The sequence below is a fragment of the Hipposideros armiger genome, unplaced genomic scaffold, assembly GCF_001890085.2.
Source record: "Hipposideros armiger isolate ML-2016 unplaced genomic scaffold, ASM189008v1 scaffold_205, whole genome shotgun sequence".
NCBI lineage: Eukaryota > Metazoa > Chordata > Mammalia > Chiroptera > Hipposideridae > Hipposideros > Hipposideros armiger.
The window spans coordinates 1,671,669-1,689,791 of NW_017731555.1; the positions used below are offsets into that span (position 1 = coordinate 1,671,669).

Sequence of the window (18,123 nt, forward strand, 5' to 3'; positions counted from 1 at the left end):
TACCTTGAAGACATACTTTGAAAGTTTTAAATTGTGATTTAAAAATGGATATGGTAGTCAAGAGTGCCATCTACCTGATATTTCTTCTGGTTTTCTTTCTGGGCAAACAAACCAGGTTGGGCGTAGCTGTGTAGCTTGCTTTGGCCAATGAACTATGTATGCCATCGTGACTGCTCTACCACCTTGATTCCCTAAATGAGGAAAGCATGCAGTACACCTCTGCTAACCTCTGATGGACATGAATAAAAAAATGAACCTTTGTTTTAAGCTACTGAGATTTCAGAGGTTGCTTGCTACTGCAAATTAATTTTACCCTGCCTGTATGGTCCAGTAAGGTAGCCACTAACTCTATGATGCCGTTAAGCATTTGAAATGTGGCTAGACTGAATTAGGATGTGATTAAGTATAAAATACAAACTGGATTTTTTAAGATTTAGTATGAACAAAAAAAAAAGAATGTAGAATAACTCAATAATTTCTATATTGATTGCAGGTTGAAATGTGATTATTTTGGGTATATTGGTTAAATGAAATATATTACTAAAATTAATTTCACTGCTTCTTTTTACCATTTTAATGTGACTGCTAGAAAATTTAAAGTTACTCATGTGACTTGCATTATATATCTCTCGGGCAGTACCTATGCAGCCTATCTTGACTAAAATCAAAATTCATACAAGTAGGGTGTTCTAACAAAAAACCTTAAATGTGACACTGGCTGAAGGATCAGACAGCAAAGAAACTGATACTAGAGGCTGGGAAGCTGCAATGCAGAGAATCATTTGGCAGTAAATTGGAAAGCGAGTAATGTACCCAATGTATTTGTAACTTTAGGGGATGAGGTTTGAAAACATTGTATTTTAGCTGATGCTGACTCCATTTGACAAGATATATGAGTAAGAGAGATGAGCTAGAAAATAATTGACTGGTTTGCAAGTAGGAATGAGAAGCAATGGAGTCCAGAAATTTGGGATTTCTAGGATTGGAGGAAGCAACTGCTTCTCACCTTTGATCAGTAAGAAATGAAACCAAGAAGCCTTTTTTTTTAAAGATTGTTTTTTATTGGGGAATTGAGGGAAGGGGAACACAAGTTGCTGTCCTTTTTGTTCTTCAGTCTAGTTGTGGAGGACGTCGCCTCACAACCAAGTTGGCACCATCATTGCGCGCTCTTCCCGGGCGAGGCAGATCAGTCGCCGGCTTCTGGACGGCCACTCACTGCGGCTGCTGGCCGCTCACGCTGGCTGCTGGCTACACGCGGTAGCCCATGGCAACCCACTGCAGCAGGGGCTGCAGCCTACGCCTTCGCCGGTGACTCACGGCAACCCAGCTCCAGGTTGAGCTGTTGTTCAGCATCTTAGCTGTGGAGGGCAGTGTCACTGGCCCTCATATGTGGGATCCGAACTGGGGCCCTCTGGTGTCCCAAGCCAGTTCTTAACCAACGTGCCACTCGGCCGGCCCCCAAGCCAGTTCTTAACCAACGTGCCACTCGGCCGGCCCCCAAGAAGCCTTTTGAGCAGATAGTTAAACTCAGTCTCATGGCAAGGATCCAGCCAAGGTTATAACTAAATCACTCATTGTTAAAACATCTGAATGGATTAAGGTGACTTAGAGTAAAGGTCTACTAGGAGAGTGGTGCCTTTCAATTTGGTTAGGGAAAAGAGACTAAAGGTATGGATTTCTTACGAAAGCCAGGAAGCCCAAGGTACTCAAAATTAAGTAGAGAGAAATTAACACACAGTCTCACGGGGCAAGAAAGCAAAGAAATGTAGTAACTCTAAGAGACATATCTAGAAAAAAGCTGTGGTTCTAGGTATGTCACTTGGAACTGGCTAGAATCAAACAGATAAGAAGCCTTCTAAGTTTTTTAGGGAGTTGTATAACCAAAGAAATCACAAATGGAGGAAAAAGTGTAACTGCTTGAGAGAGAGTGTTCTTGGTTCCAGCCTCCTAACCTTCTACCAGCAGGCTGAGAATTCTGCTTAGCCAAGGAGGCACACAACTGTCCATTTCCCTTGTGGTGGAGGGTAACTAACAGACAAGGAAAAACCTCCTGGAGGACAGAGCCAAGATGCACAGAGAACACTGGACTGAGAAACTTGTTTCAGTGATCAGTCAGAGCATCCCCCAGCCCCAGAGCAGAGAGCCCTTCAGAGGCATCTGAATGAATTGAATACATTGAAATTTGAGGGCAAAAGAAAATGTACACATTCTAAAACTGCCAAGATACAACTTTTTGGCTTATACTCCTTAATATAATAGTAGCTTACACAATGACTAAGTCCCTTTTATATATGGCAAAGAGATCATGTAGGTAAAAGGCACAGAAGAAATTAGAACACAATGAAACTTGTAACATTATAACTAGAAATAACTGTTCAAAGCTATACATAGGTGTGGTTTATTGGATCATTTAAAGCACTGTTTCCTATTTCTGGTGATAGCAACTCTAATATTGTTGAGAATCCACAGAAAGTGTTGTGAATAATCCTTAGGGAAAATAATATGCATTTCTAACACAGTATTGAGGAAAGGGAATCTTTTGTTTAAAGGAAGTATTTTTTTAAATGAGGGGGTAAGGGAAAAAACCTCCAAACCATTATTATTATTTTTGTGTTAAATAAACATTTTTAAAAATTAGTTTCAGCTGTACAACACAGTGAATAGTTATACTTTTCACCCCTCAAAGTGACAACCCCCCTCCCCCAATCCGCCACCTCATAACAGCAGTGGCAGCTACGTCAGTTTCAGTCCAGTGCTAGAGTAGTCTCAGATAGAACCCCAGTGTATAAAACTGATCTTATGAGGCTGCTCTGATTTACGTGAGTACCTGGGACCCCATGCAGTTAGTCGTCATCTCTGCTGACACAGGGTCCTTTAGGAAACAGTTTGAAAGTCTCTGTGTTGGAAGCTAGTACAGCACTTGTGGCCATCTTCATTTTTTGGTGTTTGGGTTTCTTAGGAGAAGCCTCAGATTCTTTTTGTTAGGCCCAATTTATCTACTGTTCATATACAGTTTTGACAATCCTGGCTGAATTCCAAGTTTAAAACTGGCTTGGAAGATACACATTAGAAGGCATGATAAGTGTGGTGGCCTAAGTGATGGGGGATGGAGAGAGTTGTACATCCAAAAGTCACTACTCAGTCCTCATTTTACTTGACTTATTCAAGTGTTTGACACCTCTAATTATGTTCTTGAAGTAGCTTCTTCACTTGGCTTCTGGACACTAGTTTTCTCCTATCTCACTGGCTGATTCTTTTAAATCTTCTCTACTTGTTAACTTGAAGTGCCCCAGTGTTTCTTCCTATACCTCCCCCCCTCCCATTCCACTTGACTCTCAGTAACCAACCAGTCGTATACATGCTGACGATGCCCAAATTTATATTTGTGAGCCATGCTTCTATGTGAACTCCAGACCCATCAAACTGCCTAATCAACAGCATCATTTGGATATTTCATAGGCACTTCAATACTTCATATCCAAAAATGGGCCCCTGATTGGCACCCCCTCCCATAATCTTTTCTACCTTCAGTCTATCCTATCACAGGTTCATGGCAACATCTTTGTAGTTGCTCAGGATGAAAACTTTGGAATTGTCTTAACTCCTTTCTTGTTTTTTCATCTCACATAAAACCCTGTTCTTGAATCTGTTATCAAATGTCTGACTCTACCTACAAAATATTTCCTGACTCTGACCGTTCCTTAGCACTTCCTCATCAACACTAGTTTTAGGCTGCTGTCTTCGTTTTGATAATTGTAGTAGCCTCCTAATTTAATTAGTCGCCCTATCTCTGCCCTTGCCTCTCAGCAGTCTCTTTAATACAGCATCCAGTGATCCTGGATTTATTTTAATAAAATGTAATTTAAATTATATTTTACTCTTAATATTTCCTCTTTTACTCTTACTCCTTAATTTAATTATTTATTTTAATTTAATTTATTTTAATTAATTAATTTAATTAATTTATTTTAATTTAAATTATATTTTACTCTTAATATTTACTCTTTTACTCTTACTCCTTAATATTTACTCCTTTACTCTTAATCCTTCAGTGGCTTCTCTCTGAATAAAATGTAAAACCCTTATAATGGCTTATGAGTACCCCTCTTCTCGCCATGTTAACTATTATTACTGTTCTTTCTCTAGATTCATTCCTTTTTAGCCACACAGGCCTTCTTGCTTTTCCCTGAACCCACCAAGCGTACATCAGACTTGCTTTTCGTTTTGCCTGGAATACTTGACCCCACCGTGCTTGCTCCTTTACCTCCTTAAGGAGTCAAATGTCACCATATTGCCAAAGCTTTCTCTGACTACTCTATTTAAAATAACAATTGCTTCCCTCCTTTGACTTCTTGTTCCTCCTTACCATACTTTTTTCCTGTAACACTTAACCACCACATAAAACACTCTGTATTGTTTATCTTCTCCCAATTAAAAAATAATCTTGATAAAGGCATGAACTTAACTCTTAACTGTTTTATCTTTAGAACCTAGAGCAGAGACCAACCAACACATAGTCATTCACATATTTGTTGAGTGAATAATACTATATTCGGAACTTCAAATTATGAACATAATTTTTGGAGCACACTCATCTTAAATTATTTTTCTTTTCCTTTTTATATTCCTATGTTGGGGGAAGGTGCTAGTTGATTATATAGGAACTAGAGATGAGGCCACAACACAAGATGAACATTGAGTGTCTAACAGAATTCCTAAGTGATTTCTTATAGATTACTTAACAATTTCTTCTTTAGAATAATCTTTATATTAATGTATAATATACATTCAGAAAAATGTACCAATCATATGTGTATAACTTGATTGATTTTTACAAAGTGAACACAACGGAAAAATTACCACCCAGATCAAGAAAGGGTGTATTACCAGTAACACAGTCAATTACCCACTTAAAGGTAGGCACACTATAGAGTAGTTTTCCCCATTTTGAGCTTTATATAAATGGAATTTATATCTGTATCTATACATAGTGTGTATTTGGCTTCTTTTGTTTAAAGTTACGTTTACGACATTCATTCATATTGCCTATAAGTTGTTAATTTTCATTGTTTTAACATATTCCATTGTACGAATATATCATGATTTGTTTTCCATTTCAATACTAGTGGATATAAGTTGTTTCCAGTTTAGGGTGAAGTTTTGTACTTTTGGTGTCTTGTACACATTTCTCTTGGAGTGAAATTGCTTGGGTTATAGGGTATGCATGGGTTTAGCTTTAGAAAATAGTCAAAAGATTTTCCAAAGTAGTTATACCAATTAACACATCACCTGCAGTGTGGGAGAGTTTTCAGTTGTTTCACTGTTTTGCCAACAAGTTGCCTCATTTGTTTTAAAAATTTTAGCCATTTTGGTGGGTGTGTGGGATACCTCATTGTGATTTTAATTTTAATTTTCTTAATATTTAATAATATTGAGTACCTTTTAATACTTTTATGAGGTTTTGATGGATTATTACTTCCCTTTCCCCTGAGTCTTAGTAGATTTCTAAGAATAACTGGGGACCACATTGGATACTGATACAGCACAGTAAAAAGTATTTTCTTATCACCTATGCTAAGATATTGAGGAAGATGTAAACTTGACTGTCTAGTACTGAAAACTTATTTTTAAGGTGTTTGTAATTAATTGGTATGCAGTTGACAAAGGGGAATTATTTAGGATTTACGAGATTAATTGATTTTATGATTAAGATTCTAAAATATCCCTGATGTGTATGAACAAGTGAAATGATTAAAAATTGAGTGTAACACTTGTTGGGCAGTTAATTTATTGTCTTTAGTGAGCATTTTGTGGTCCTATGCATATGAACTGACTCTTAATCTCATAAAAATCTTCTCTTTATGTATTTGCAGATAGATGGAGCATAGAAAAGTAGAGGGCAGAGTCTTTTCAGGTGGATTATTACCTATAATGGAAGCTCCTCCTTAGGAAAGGTTTGTTCATTTAGTCAGGTTGTATTACCTGAGCACTTTTGAGTGGAAGCATTCGTTATCTAAAGGGATGTATGAGCCATAAATATATTTAATTCTTCATAGGCATGTATAAAGGAGATGATATTTGAACTAGTCTTAAAGGATAAGCAGAGGTTAGTTAGATGAAAAAGGAAAGTGCAAGAAAACAGTCCAGGCAAAAGGCACAACAAGGGTGTGGCGGTAAGAAAGGGCATGTGTTCTGAAATTTATGAGAATGTCAGTGTATTAACACTGAAGTTGAAAGAACAGGTTAGGGCCAGATTGAGAAGGTTCTTGAATACCAAGTCAATGAGTTTGGACTTTATACTAGAGAAAATAAGGAATTAGTGTAAGTATTAAATCAGGAAAGTGATGCCATTGAATTTTTACTTAGGAAGAAAATTTTGGAAGTTGTGTAAAAGATGGGTTGGCAAAAGAGAGATGAGAGGCTGGGGATGGACTGACAGGACTCAATCTGAAGTGTAGATAGTTTGAGCAATTAGGTGGCTTGTAATGCTGTTAACTGAGGGTGGCACAAAAAGTTTTGACGGGTGGACAAGATGTGTTCAATTTAGACATGTTAAGCTCTATGTGCCTATGTTGTATTTGTATTCAATGAGAAAGAAAACTAACTTGTCACTATCCATGTCCATGACACATTCTTTAAACATATTTTGTAGGTTCCAATTAGAGAATTAGCAATAGGAGCAGGAATGTCCTATAGTATCTTCATCCCCTCAGTAAGGTTGCCCTCTTCCATCAATTGCTTTTTTTGTTGTCTTTAAATCTTCTAGATACCTTTATCCATTCTTTTTTTATTATTTTTTTATTGTGAAATAAACATTTTTTAAAATTAGTTTCAGGTGTACAACACAGTGCAATAGTATACGTTTTATCCCTCAAAGTGACAACCCCCTCCCCCAATCCGCTGCCCCACTCCCCCCATATCACACATATCTATTGCAATTCCCTTGACTCCACTCCCACACTATACTCCATGTCCCGTGACCATATATATATATTCACTTATAGCTGACATACAGTATTATACAACATCAGCTTCGGTGTGCAGTGCGGTGATCAAGCCTCTACCCCATCCTTGAAGTGGTCTCCTTAACAAGACACATGACCATCTGACACCCTACAAAATATTTACAATATTATTAATTATATATTTTTAACTATCTTTCATATCCCTGTGGCAGTATTGTAGTTACCTATTTATGCTGTCTAATCCCTTCCTATTCTCCCTCATCCCCACCCCCTCCCAACTAGTAACCATCAGTTGTTCCTCTATATCTCTGAGACTGTTTCTGTTTACTTTGCTCATTCATTCAGTTTTTGAGATTCCAATATCCATTCTTTTATTTTTTTATTATTTTTTTAAAAAGATTTTTATTGGGGAATTGGGGGAAGGGGAACAGACAAGTTGCTGTCCTTTTGTTCTTTAGTCTAGTTGTGGAGGACGTTGCTTCACTAGCCCAAGTTGGTGCCATCATTGCGCTCTTCCCAGGCGAGGCAGATGAGTGGCCGGCTTCTGGATGGCCGCTCACGCTGGCTGCTGGCTACACACGGTAGCCCATGGCAACCCACTGCAGCAGAGGCTGCAGCCTACGCCGTTGCCTCACAGCAGCCCAGCTCCAGGTTGTTCAGCATCTTAGCTGTAGAGGGCAGTGTCACTGACCCTCATATGTGGGATCCGAACCGGGGCCCTCTGGCGTCCCAAGCCAGCTCTTAACCAACACGCCACTGGGCCGGCCCCCAATTTCCATTCCAATTTCAATTCTTGATATTAGTATTTTGTCCTTTTTTCCTGCTATCTTGTCACAAATAATGTAAGATGCGCAGCTTTAAAAACATTTGCTAAAATTCGTTGTTTTATGGACTTAAAATCAACCAACTCTGGATATGTGATATCCATATGCTTGCTATGTCTTTTATTTAGATTATAAAAGCTAATACTGTAATATTTGTGCAAGTATGTAAATGTTTTGTGATAATGATTATAAACAGGTTAGCACTCATTTATGTTGTTTATCTGAAGGAATTTTACACATATCTGATTCTTATGTCATTATTTCAATGAGGAAGTAGAAACCGATTTCCCCTTAATTACCAGCCATCACATTCCCTCTGTACTGTTCGTGGCACATAGTAGCTCTTCCTTGTGTAACAGAGGAAGAGGTAAGTGGCTGTGTACTCCATCAGCTAAACCTGTAAGTGCTCTGGGGTCATCTCCTTCTCCTGACTTCTTAGGACTTCACACCAGTGTTTTCACTTTCTCCCTCTATAATGGATCTTTCTCATAAGCATTTAGACATGCTCAAGTCTTTTCTGTCTTTCAAAACAAAACATTTCATCTCTCCATCTCTCTTCCTTGGTCCCCTTTAGCCTCTGCCATGTTTCTGTCTCTTTCTCGAGCCAGACTTAAAGCTTAACTATACTTGTTAAGTATTGTACTTTCTTACTTGTCTACTTTTTTAAGTCAGTTTCTTTCTTGATTTGTCTGCAGTATTTGATGTTCACCACTTCTTTTTCTGGAAACACATTCATTCATTCCTTTGCAGGTTCCTACCTATTTACCTGTTAAATATTGGGTTCCTCATAGGCCACTTTCTCTTCTCATTCTACATACTCATAATCCTTGAGTGATTTTAACCTCCTTCCTTGGATGGACTCTATTAGTTGTATATATACTGTGAACTTCTATATCTCTAGCACGTGCCTCTTTCTGAGATCCAGACTGGTAGGTCTAGCTTTTTTTTCTTGTATGTCTTACAGACAGTTTATGGACTCCATGACCTTCGACCTTGAACTCATTAACTGTCCTTGTTTACTTCCACCTGGACTTTCTCCGTTGTTGCCTGTGTCCGTGATTGCCACCACCATCTACCCTGTTGCCCATGCGAGAGCCCCTCTCTTCCCATTTACCCCTTGATTCTTGGTTGTGGGTATTCTGATAAAGTAAACTAGTTTTAAGCTGTTTGAGCCATTTGTCTTGTTGGTTACAGTCTAATTTGACCAACATTCAGGAGTTATTAAGTATTATTAGGTACATTTGATATTTTTAGGCATTTGTGGCCCAATTATTAGTGATTAATATAGATCCAAAATAATAAATTTTCATTAAGACTTTTAGTTTACATAAATCAGAATAAAAATTTGTGGGAATTTGTTTTACCGAAGATGGTTTTATATTGTTTTTTGTAAGTCATGTATTATTTCTTTAAAAAAGAATCCGTTTACTGAGATTTAAAAAAAAAACCACAACAAACCTTCTTAGTTTCTAGTAGAAAATGATGTTGTATCATTACTCATATAAATAAAGATGTTTAGCTCTGCTGAGTAATGACATAACTTTCTGCCATATTCACTCTTCCGCACCATTGTTCATTTTGTTTCCCAGCCTGGTTAATAATAAAACTCGTTGAAACTGTCTCTCATACTTCTATACCTCCTTCCACAGTGATGTTGTGGCCAGCCTAGATATTTCACGAATGATTGACTTTAAAACTTAAGTTTGTGAGTAACAGTTTTAAGTGAAAAGCTCTTTATTTTTGCATTCACATAGTACCTGTAGATAGGCATAATTGACAGGTTGTGGAAGAGAGATTTAAGGTATTAGTATTTGTTCCAATCTGAATTGACCATTGGATTTATTGATTATAATCAACCAATTATAATGTTTCAAGTTGTTTATGACTCAACTTGCTCAAAAGAAATTACTTGTTTTTCTTAATGAATTTTTAAAAAGCAAGCTCTCATGCTGGCTTTATTTCCTTTTTGGCTCAATCTCTGATATTTACAATAAAATAGATTGTTTTGAAAGAATAAGCCACAACAAGGAGCAGTGATTATGCTTCACAATCAGATAATTTTTTACTTTTACACAGTATTCAGTTTAGTGAGGCTCAGATCTCATGCTGCTTTTTTGGGCCAATGGGCTGCTTCTCATCTGTATTTGTTTCTTTTCTTTAGATATTAGGATCAAGGAAGAAGAACCTGATCCTGAAGAGTGGCAGCTCAGTGGTGATTCTACTTTGAATACCAATGATCTAACACACTTAAGAGTACAGGTGGTAGATGAAGAAGGGGACCAACAACATCAAGAAGGAAAAAGACTTCGGAGGGTAGCTTGCACCTGTCCCAACTGTAAAGAAGGTGGTGGGAGGTATGCACACATGAAACATATTCTTATTTTTTTTAAGACTGCTAATATCATCACCCTAAGTTTTGAAATACTGCATGCCATGTCACTTAATGGGATATTATTCATTACATGATCATTTTGTGTTTATGTCTGTATGATTGTGGCAGAAAAAGTTAAGAGAACAAAATATATGGAAACAAAATTTCAGGCTGAAACACCCTTTTAATTTTTTATTTATTATTATTTTTTTAAGTGGTAAAAAAGCAGTTTATTAGAAGAAAAAGTACATTTCAAAGAAGTAGAAGTGGGCCCGAGCAGTAGAGAATGGCTTAAGAGCCATTATTAGAAGAGAAAGTACACTCCAAAGAGTTTGGAGCAGGCCGACCATAAGAAGCTCAAAAGGCCCTAAACATCCTTTTAAAAACTAAAATTACTTACTTTGCTTTAAAACAAACAAACAAAAAACAATGTAACAGATGCCATTTAACAGGCCCATACCAGAAATTAGTCTATTTACAAACTCGCCATGGGATCTGCCTAAATACAGATAATAAGTTGATTCTTAGCTTGAGAATGGCAGTTGTACAAACCTAAGAAGTTCAGAAATAGTTGATAAGCATAAGCATTTCCATTTTCAACAGAAATGAATGATAAACTTTAATGGTGGAATTAAAAAAAATAGAACTAATATTTCAACTCTGTTTTAAAAAATAAACATTAAGACAGTAATATGACAGGAATAAACTCAAAACAGATCAGTAATTAAACAGGGATGGATTAAGCTTAGTAATTAAGAGATTAAGACTCAGATTGTACTTCAAAAACAGAATCCCGTCTTATGTTTATTATAAGGAACACCTCAAATAAATTGGTACAGGAATGCTAAAGATAGATAAACGGATGGAAAAACATTTATTAAGCAAATGTTAGCAAAAAGAAAATTGGGATAGCAATGTTACTATCAGGCAAGGTAGAATTAAAGTGAAAATCATCAAATGGGTAGACAGAGGTATATTTCTTAATAATATGAAGTTTTCACCAGAAGATTTAATAGCCATCGTATCTTTTCCCCACAACTTTGAAATTATAGAGTAAAAACTGATAGAACTCTTAAAGACATACCAACCAAATCCCCAGTCATAGTGAAAGTCCTTAATGTACCTTTCTTAGAAATGCAGTATTTAAATAGACCAAAAATACTGTTAATATAGTTAATGAGCTTAATCTAATAGACTTTCTATCTGCCTTTGAATCAGTCTTATTAGTTGATTTGAGTATTGGTCAGCCCATTTGCAAAAATAGTAATGAATAATAACTGCCAACATTGAGAGCTCTAGACAGTCTTATAGGTGAAGCACAGAGAGGTTGTGAGTTACCTGTAAGAGCACACACAACAGGGATTTGGGCCCAGTTTATTAATCCAGAGCTTTACTACTACACTGTACTGCCTCCCAAGTGGATTTGCTACTGCATCTGATAACTTAGATACTTGTATTTACTGGTAATTATTCAGTTGTTTGAAATGTTATTCTTTGAAATACTTTGGTCAATTTATATAAGTAAGTGGAATTCTAGTTAGGCAATAACTTCTGAAATGTACTCACCTTTTTAGAGGAACTTTGAAGATAATTGTTTATGAAAGTCAGATCTAATTGAGGGTCAAGGTTTGGCCTGTTTTACTTATTCTTTAAAATGAAAATTTTAAAAATACATATTTATTTAATGCATGCTCATAAAAATTCAGAAATATAGAAGAGTATTAAAAGAATACCAAAATCCTACCCCACTTCAGGATAACTGTTGTGACACTTTACATGTATTTTGAAGTAGAATCATCTTATGCTCACTGTTTTACATGTCTGCTCTTATTTTGAAAATTTTTGTGACCATATTTCCAAGCCTGTAAAGAGTCTGCATCATTTTTTTTTTATGGCTGTGTAGTAGTCTAATTGTATGGATGCATAGGAATTTAGCATTCTTTTTTTTTAGAGTTTATTGTCATTCTAATCGTTATACATACATTTTTTGCACATTTGTCTGATTATTTCATTAGTGTAAGTTGGTAGAATGGGATTCTTGTATCAAAGGGAATTAATTGTCTGTTAGAAATGCTGCATCAATTTATACTTCCATCAGTGGTGTACGAGACTATCTGCTTTCCTACACCCTTGCCAATAATGGCTTTATCATTTTTTCAAACCTTTTTAAAACCTGACATATGAAACATAATACCTCAATATTGTTTTAGTATATTTTTTTATTACTTTGTGAGCTAGAACATTTTTTGGTATTTTACCATTTTAAAATTTCTTTTGTGAATTGTTTGTCTTTTTTTGAATCTGTTAATTTGCGTGTTTAACTGTCATATATGCAGATGATTTTTCTGGTTTTACATTGCCTTTCAACTTTTCTGTCAGCAAAATGCATTGTTACACAAGTAAAGAATGAGATTCATCACTTAAAGTTTGCAACCTTTTATAAGCACAGAAGTTTTAGTTGGTTAGTCTTTATAAGATGCCTTGTTATCATGCTATTAAAAATCTTCCTTATCCTAAGGATTATAAAAACACATTTTTTTCTAGAAGTTTCATGAGATTTTAGAATAACTTATTCTAAGCAATCAGAGTTGAAGTTCTTTAGAATAAAAACTATTGTTTCTTAGATATCCTTTGAACAGAATTCAGCTAGTAGTATATATATGGTAGGCACAGTTGTATCATTGAAAATTGCATCTAATAAAAACATAACATATATAGTAAATCCAAGATATTCCAAAGTGTCCTGCAAAGGTGAGTTAGGTGGCACTTAAAAATATTAGAATATTGGCCTTTTTTCCCTCAGCCATATTCTTTAAAAAAAAAAAATGTATAAGGTGGCATCTTTGGAGAACTAAATTTCTTTTTTTTACCCTTCTGAGCAAGGTATAAGATATAATTAATGTAAAAAATAATATTCATTTGGGCACTTAGCCAATATTAAGCAGAACTAGCCTTCAGAAACTTTTTACTCTAATGGAAAGAGACAAATAGTTCTAATAAAGTGAAATAAATTCTAAAGGCATCATTACAGGTTTTGTGTGTATTAAACATCAAACCATATTCCAAAAATTAAATTATTTTGCAAAATCTGTTTTCTTTGTCAGTATTTCAGTTTGTGTCCTGTTTCTCCCATCCCAAGCAAAAGAAAGGCTTGATTTATGTAACTTCATAATCCCTCTACCTTTTTTATTTATTTTGTGTCTTGCCATTATAAAATTATTTGCAACACGTTTAGGCACTCAAGAATAGCAGAAATAGAAAATAGTTAGTTTTTTCAGGATATATAGTAAGTATTAGCTGAATGATTATGAAAATCAAGAATACTTATGGCTAAATCTTTTATTACCTGAAGTTTGTTGAGAAATTTACTTCAGTTCTTTTCCTTTCTTTATATCACATGTCATAAATCAACATCTAGCATATCTAGATCTTATCTGGAATAAAATTTCCCTTTTAAATGGAAACTTGGATCTGAGTATTGAGCTTTTCCCTTAAATTATATATTTGTGTGCTCCTCTGTCTCCATTTTTTCCTTTCTTAGATGCCTGTCCCATTTCCAAACAATGAACAGTTCTCATTTCCTTATAAATGAGGAATATCTTTAATAATGAGGAATATCTTTAAATGGCTTTCTCTAGCTTCTTGGTTCTTTGAGAACCCAGATTTATTGCTGTAATATGTTACATTCATATGCTTTGTTAGTGTTCTCAAGCTAAATGTTGCTAAGTTAGTAAAATAGCACTTTTGAGTTTATAAAAGCACATTGATTCACCTGAGTGGTAGGCTTAGAAGAGAGGCAAGAAGTCATGAGTACAACAGTGCACTGAATTGGGTTCTTTGTGAAATTGCTATGGTGAACACAATATGTAAAATTGGTTTGTACACCAGTGGCCAATAAGCATTTCTCTTTTTATTAGGACTATTTAAGAATAAAAGAAACTTAAAAAGCTAAATTAAATGGAAACAATATTGGCTTTGGTTAAGACTTTGGCATTGCAGGTGAGCCAGAAAAGCCTGTTTCACTCAACTCATCTCTTTGAAGAGAGTTGTAGAAATTGGGGGTGGACTGGAGCAGAAACTAGAATTGTGTTAGATTATGACGTCCTTGCCCTTGAGACAACAGCATGACTCCTCCTTGTCTTTGCTTATGCTATTCCTCTGCCTGGAATGCCTTCCCTCCTTTCTATCTAAATCCTACCCACCTCCTCCACGAAGCCTTCTTAACTACTGGAGCCCACATTGATGTCTCCCTGTTCAGAACACCTATGGCATCTAACAGCCAGCACGGCACCGTTTAGCACTGTTTGTCCTATGGCAATTTCACATGCTACTGAGTGTGAGTACATTAAAATATACATGTGGGGAAATATGCATTTTTCCAGTAAAATTTGAAAAACGATAGGTGTATTATGTACAAGAGGATTTTCAGGCTTATGGAAGGTCTATAGGCTATAGCTAGACTAAGATTGGGGGAGGAGGGGAAGTTGGGGGGTTTCCTTAAATGTACCTTTTCTAATCTCAGAGAAACATTGCAAAATTTATATAATATGATTTTGACAATTGTTGAGTCTAAAATGTCATGTTGTTTTATAAACTCACTTTTATTCAGTAACTAGCCTATTTTTTTTTAAAGCTTGAATATTAATATTTTCAGTAGTGTTTAATACTATCTGAATACCAGTTCTGGAATCAAAAAAATTTTTCTTCTTGCTTAGGCTAAGATACCTCTGACCCATCTAAGCACATACCTCCCAAACCCTGTTCTTCGTATCAAATACTGAAATGTAACAAGTGTCAAATTTTGCGATGTGGAGAAACTGTATTTTATTATATTTCTGATGTATAATTTGGGGTATCTTTGCATGGTTAATATCAAGGGAATTTCAACTGTCAAGATAATTTTGATTTATATGTATTTCATATAGGCTAAGGGAGCTAAGATGATAGCTTTGTCCAGATTTTTTTCTTTGACTCTCTCCAGTGTATACTCAGCATGTGGCCATACAAATACATGAATAAATATACCTAAATCATGTTAATTAAAGTCTGCTTAAGGTGCCTATCTACCTTTTAATTGTACCTCTGATTGATTATGCCTTCATGCTTGGTTTATTTACTTTTTAAATTAGCTGGCATCATGATTTTGAGTAGAGCATTTAGTTTCCCCATACAACTAAATTAGATTGGACCTATGGCATAGAATTTGTGAATGATTCTGACAGAATAATAAATGGCTTTCTTATATATTATATATGAAATGTCCTTTTAAATTATATAATACTTGAGCATATTTACATTTGGACAGCAATTGCATTAATTCTGGAGTAAAATTATGTAAAACTTTTATGTTTGAGATATATACATTTTTATTTAAATTAATTTTAAATGATGTTGGTTTCTGACTGACCTCATGGTGATAATGTCTTCTATTTGAAATTCAGCATGGGGATATGTAAGTGGTAATGTCCATTTGAATATTTTCATGCGAGTGTATATTATTCTGTGTGTGTTTTTTAGAGGTACCAATCTTGGGAAAAAGAAGCAACACATTTGTCATATACCAGGATGTGGTAAAGTCTATGGGAAGACCTCACATCTGAGAGCTCACCTGCGTTGGCATTCTGGGGAACGCCCTTTTGTTTGTAACTGGATGTTCTGTGGTAAAAGATTTACTCGAAGTGATGAATTACAGAGGCACAGAAGAACACATACAGGTTACTAATATTTACTTTTAACAGACAAAAATGAGTTACAGGGCTACATACTACCTTGGAAGTTTTTGTTTTTTAGCATACCTTACTGAGCTGAATTTAAAAAATATGACCAATCACATCAAATTTTTATCCTTAGTAACACCAATTTAAAAACACTAATGCCAAACAAGCCAGTATGGCTTATTTTGTAAAATAACATTTTATTTTATGCAGACTTTGGTTAGCTTTTTTTTTTTAGTTAGCTTTTTTGTCATTTTGACTATTAAATGTTTTAAGCCACATTTATACTATTATTATTATATTTACATTTTAAATTAGTTGTCTGCTTGTACTCTTTGATCTGTCTTATTCTCTTTTCCTCTTACTTAGCACTTTAATAAAGAATAATTCCTTTTCCTCTTATGAATTTAGGCATTTCACCTTTTCTCATTTTAATATTTGTGAGGTAAGGAAAAGACATTTTATTGAGGAATATTCAAGGCATTATTGATGTCAGGATTCTTTCATGTAATTGTTTTTGTGTGGTTGGGTGGTGGTTATATTAAATGGACCTAGGAATAACTCAGACCGAATCCTATAAGTTAGAGAAAGTTTTCTCCTGCTACCATGTAATGATCAAGGCATTCATCAGTTTATGCTCAACACTGAAGAATTGAAAAATATATAATGTATTTACACTCCCTAGAGAGCTTAGAAAAAAGAAGCTTAGTGAAATGGACATTATGGATTTTGAAGTCTTACTAGAGTTGAATTAAAATGTTAGATTAAGCAAATATGCTGTCTCTGACTCTGGTTTCACACCTACATTTGCTTTAAATATTACATAAAATAATGGGACGTATTTAGTAGTATACATATTAGATGCTCCACTTGTTTTTGTCTCTGTCTCATCAGGTAGGTAGACAAATGAGCTGTTTGTAACTGCAACGAACAATATAAGAAAGGAGATGAGTACGCTCAGAGGCAGAGATCATTATTGCTTGGAATAATAAGGCATTGGTGGGGAGTGGGGTGGTATAGCAGACCTTAAGATGGTCCTATAACAGACTTTTTCCTCAGTGAAATTTGATCAGCAAGATATAAAAAGCATTGTAAAAGGGGAAAGAAAAAAGGCCTATGATCAAATAAGTGTGGAAAACACTGGGTTAAAGAGGGTTACTACATGTACCTTTAAGACAGCACTTTTTAGGATATTCAGTTGGATGTTAAGCACTATGCATCGGAGGGTGTAGTGTGTGTTATATTTCCCAGCTATCTTTGATCATTTTGCCATTTGCCATGGAATATCTCAGGATTAATATTCCAAGAGGAACTTTGGGAAATACCTTCCCAGAAGAATGTAATAGTATGTGATTAAGAGGTGAGAGACCATTTGACATGAGTGAAGATGAGATTTTTATATAATACGTTTCTGTTAAGTAGGACTGAGTCACAATCCTAGTTATCTGCAAGTTAGTCTTGCATTCCCGTACCACTTATTACAATGGTGAAGTTTTGTACTGTAATAAAATTTAGTATTTAAGGAAGATTTGTCTGGCATTGATTTATTGGATTGGAGAGGGAAAGACTAGGGTGTCATTGCCATATAATTTAGACATGAGGTCGATGAGGACCCACCTAGAGTAGAGATGCTGGAACAGGAGATACGTAAGACATTTTAAAGAAAATAAATTAAGAAAATATTAGATTTGGCTATTGATTCACTTCTCTCTAGATTCCTTTTAGGCTGATCTTTTGCCTTCTAGTATTCCTCTTACACAGTAGGCCTTCAATATAATAGAATTCAGTCTGTCTTTTGTATTAAAAATAATATTTATGTTGGGAAATAAATGTAGGCATCATGGTCTTACTAACTTTAACATTATGATATATTAATATGGCTTGTTCTTGATTATTCTAGTTGAAATCAAGTCAGGTAGCCATCTCTAATGTTATTGGACCTCAAGCTTGCATCTTTGCTTTAATTGAGAAGTGTAGTTACTTGAATTTAAATTTAAGAATTGAAGGTTTAGTATGGATATTACATGTTAATAATGTCTTAAATATAGCTAAAAACAGTATACTTTTCTTTACAGAAGTACAGTGTGTCCTCACTTAACATCACTGATAGGTTCTTAGAAATAGATTTTAAGCGAAATGACATAAAATGAAACCAATTTAGGGCCGGCCGAGTGGCTCAGTTGGTTAAGAGCTCGCTCAAGAGTTTGAGCTCTGAGCAACAGCGGTTCGAGTCCAGCCCGAGCTGAGCA

General features: G+C 35.3%; 1 protein-coding gene across 3 annotated transcripts in view; it reads left to right on the forward strand.

Annotated features, from left to right (window-relative positions):
* Window positions 1-18,123, forward strand: part of SP3 (Sp3 transcription factor) — a 61,488-nt gene that overhangs the window by 35,856 nt on the left and 7,509 nt on the right. For all 3 annotated transcript variants that reach the window (XM_019653716.1, XM_019653717.1, XM_019653718.1), the window contains 2 exons: window positions 9,951-10,143; window positions 15,678-15,874. In XM_019653716.1, the coding sequence (XP_019509261.1) occupies window positions 9,951-10,143; window positions 15,678-15,874 (390 nt within the window). The remainder of the gene's footprint in view (window positions 1-9,950; window positions 10,144-15,677; window positions 15,875-18,123) is intronic.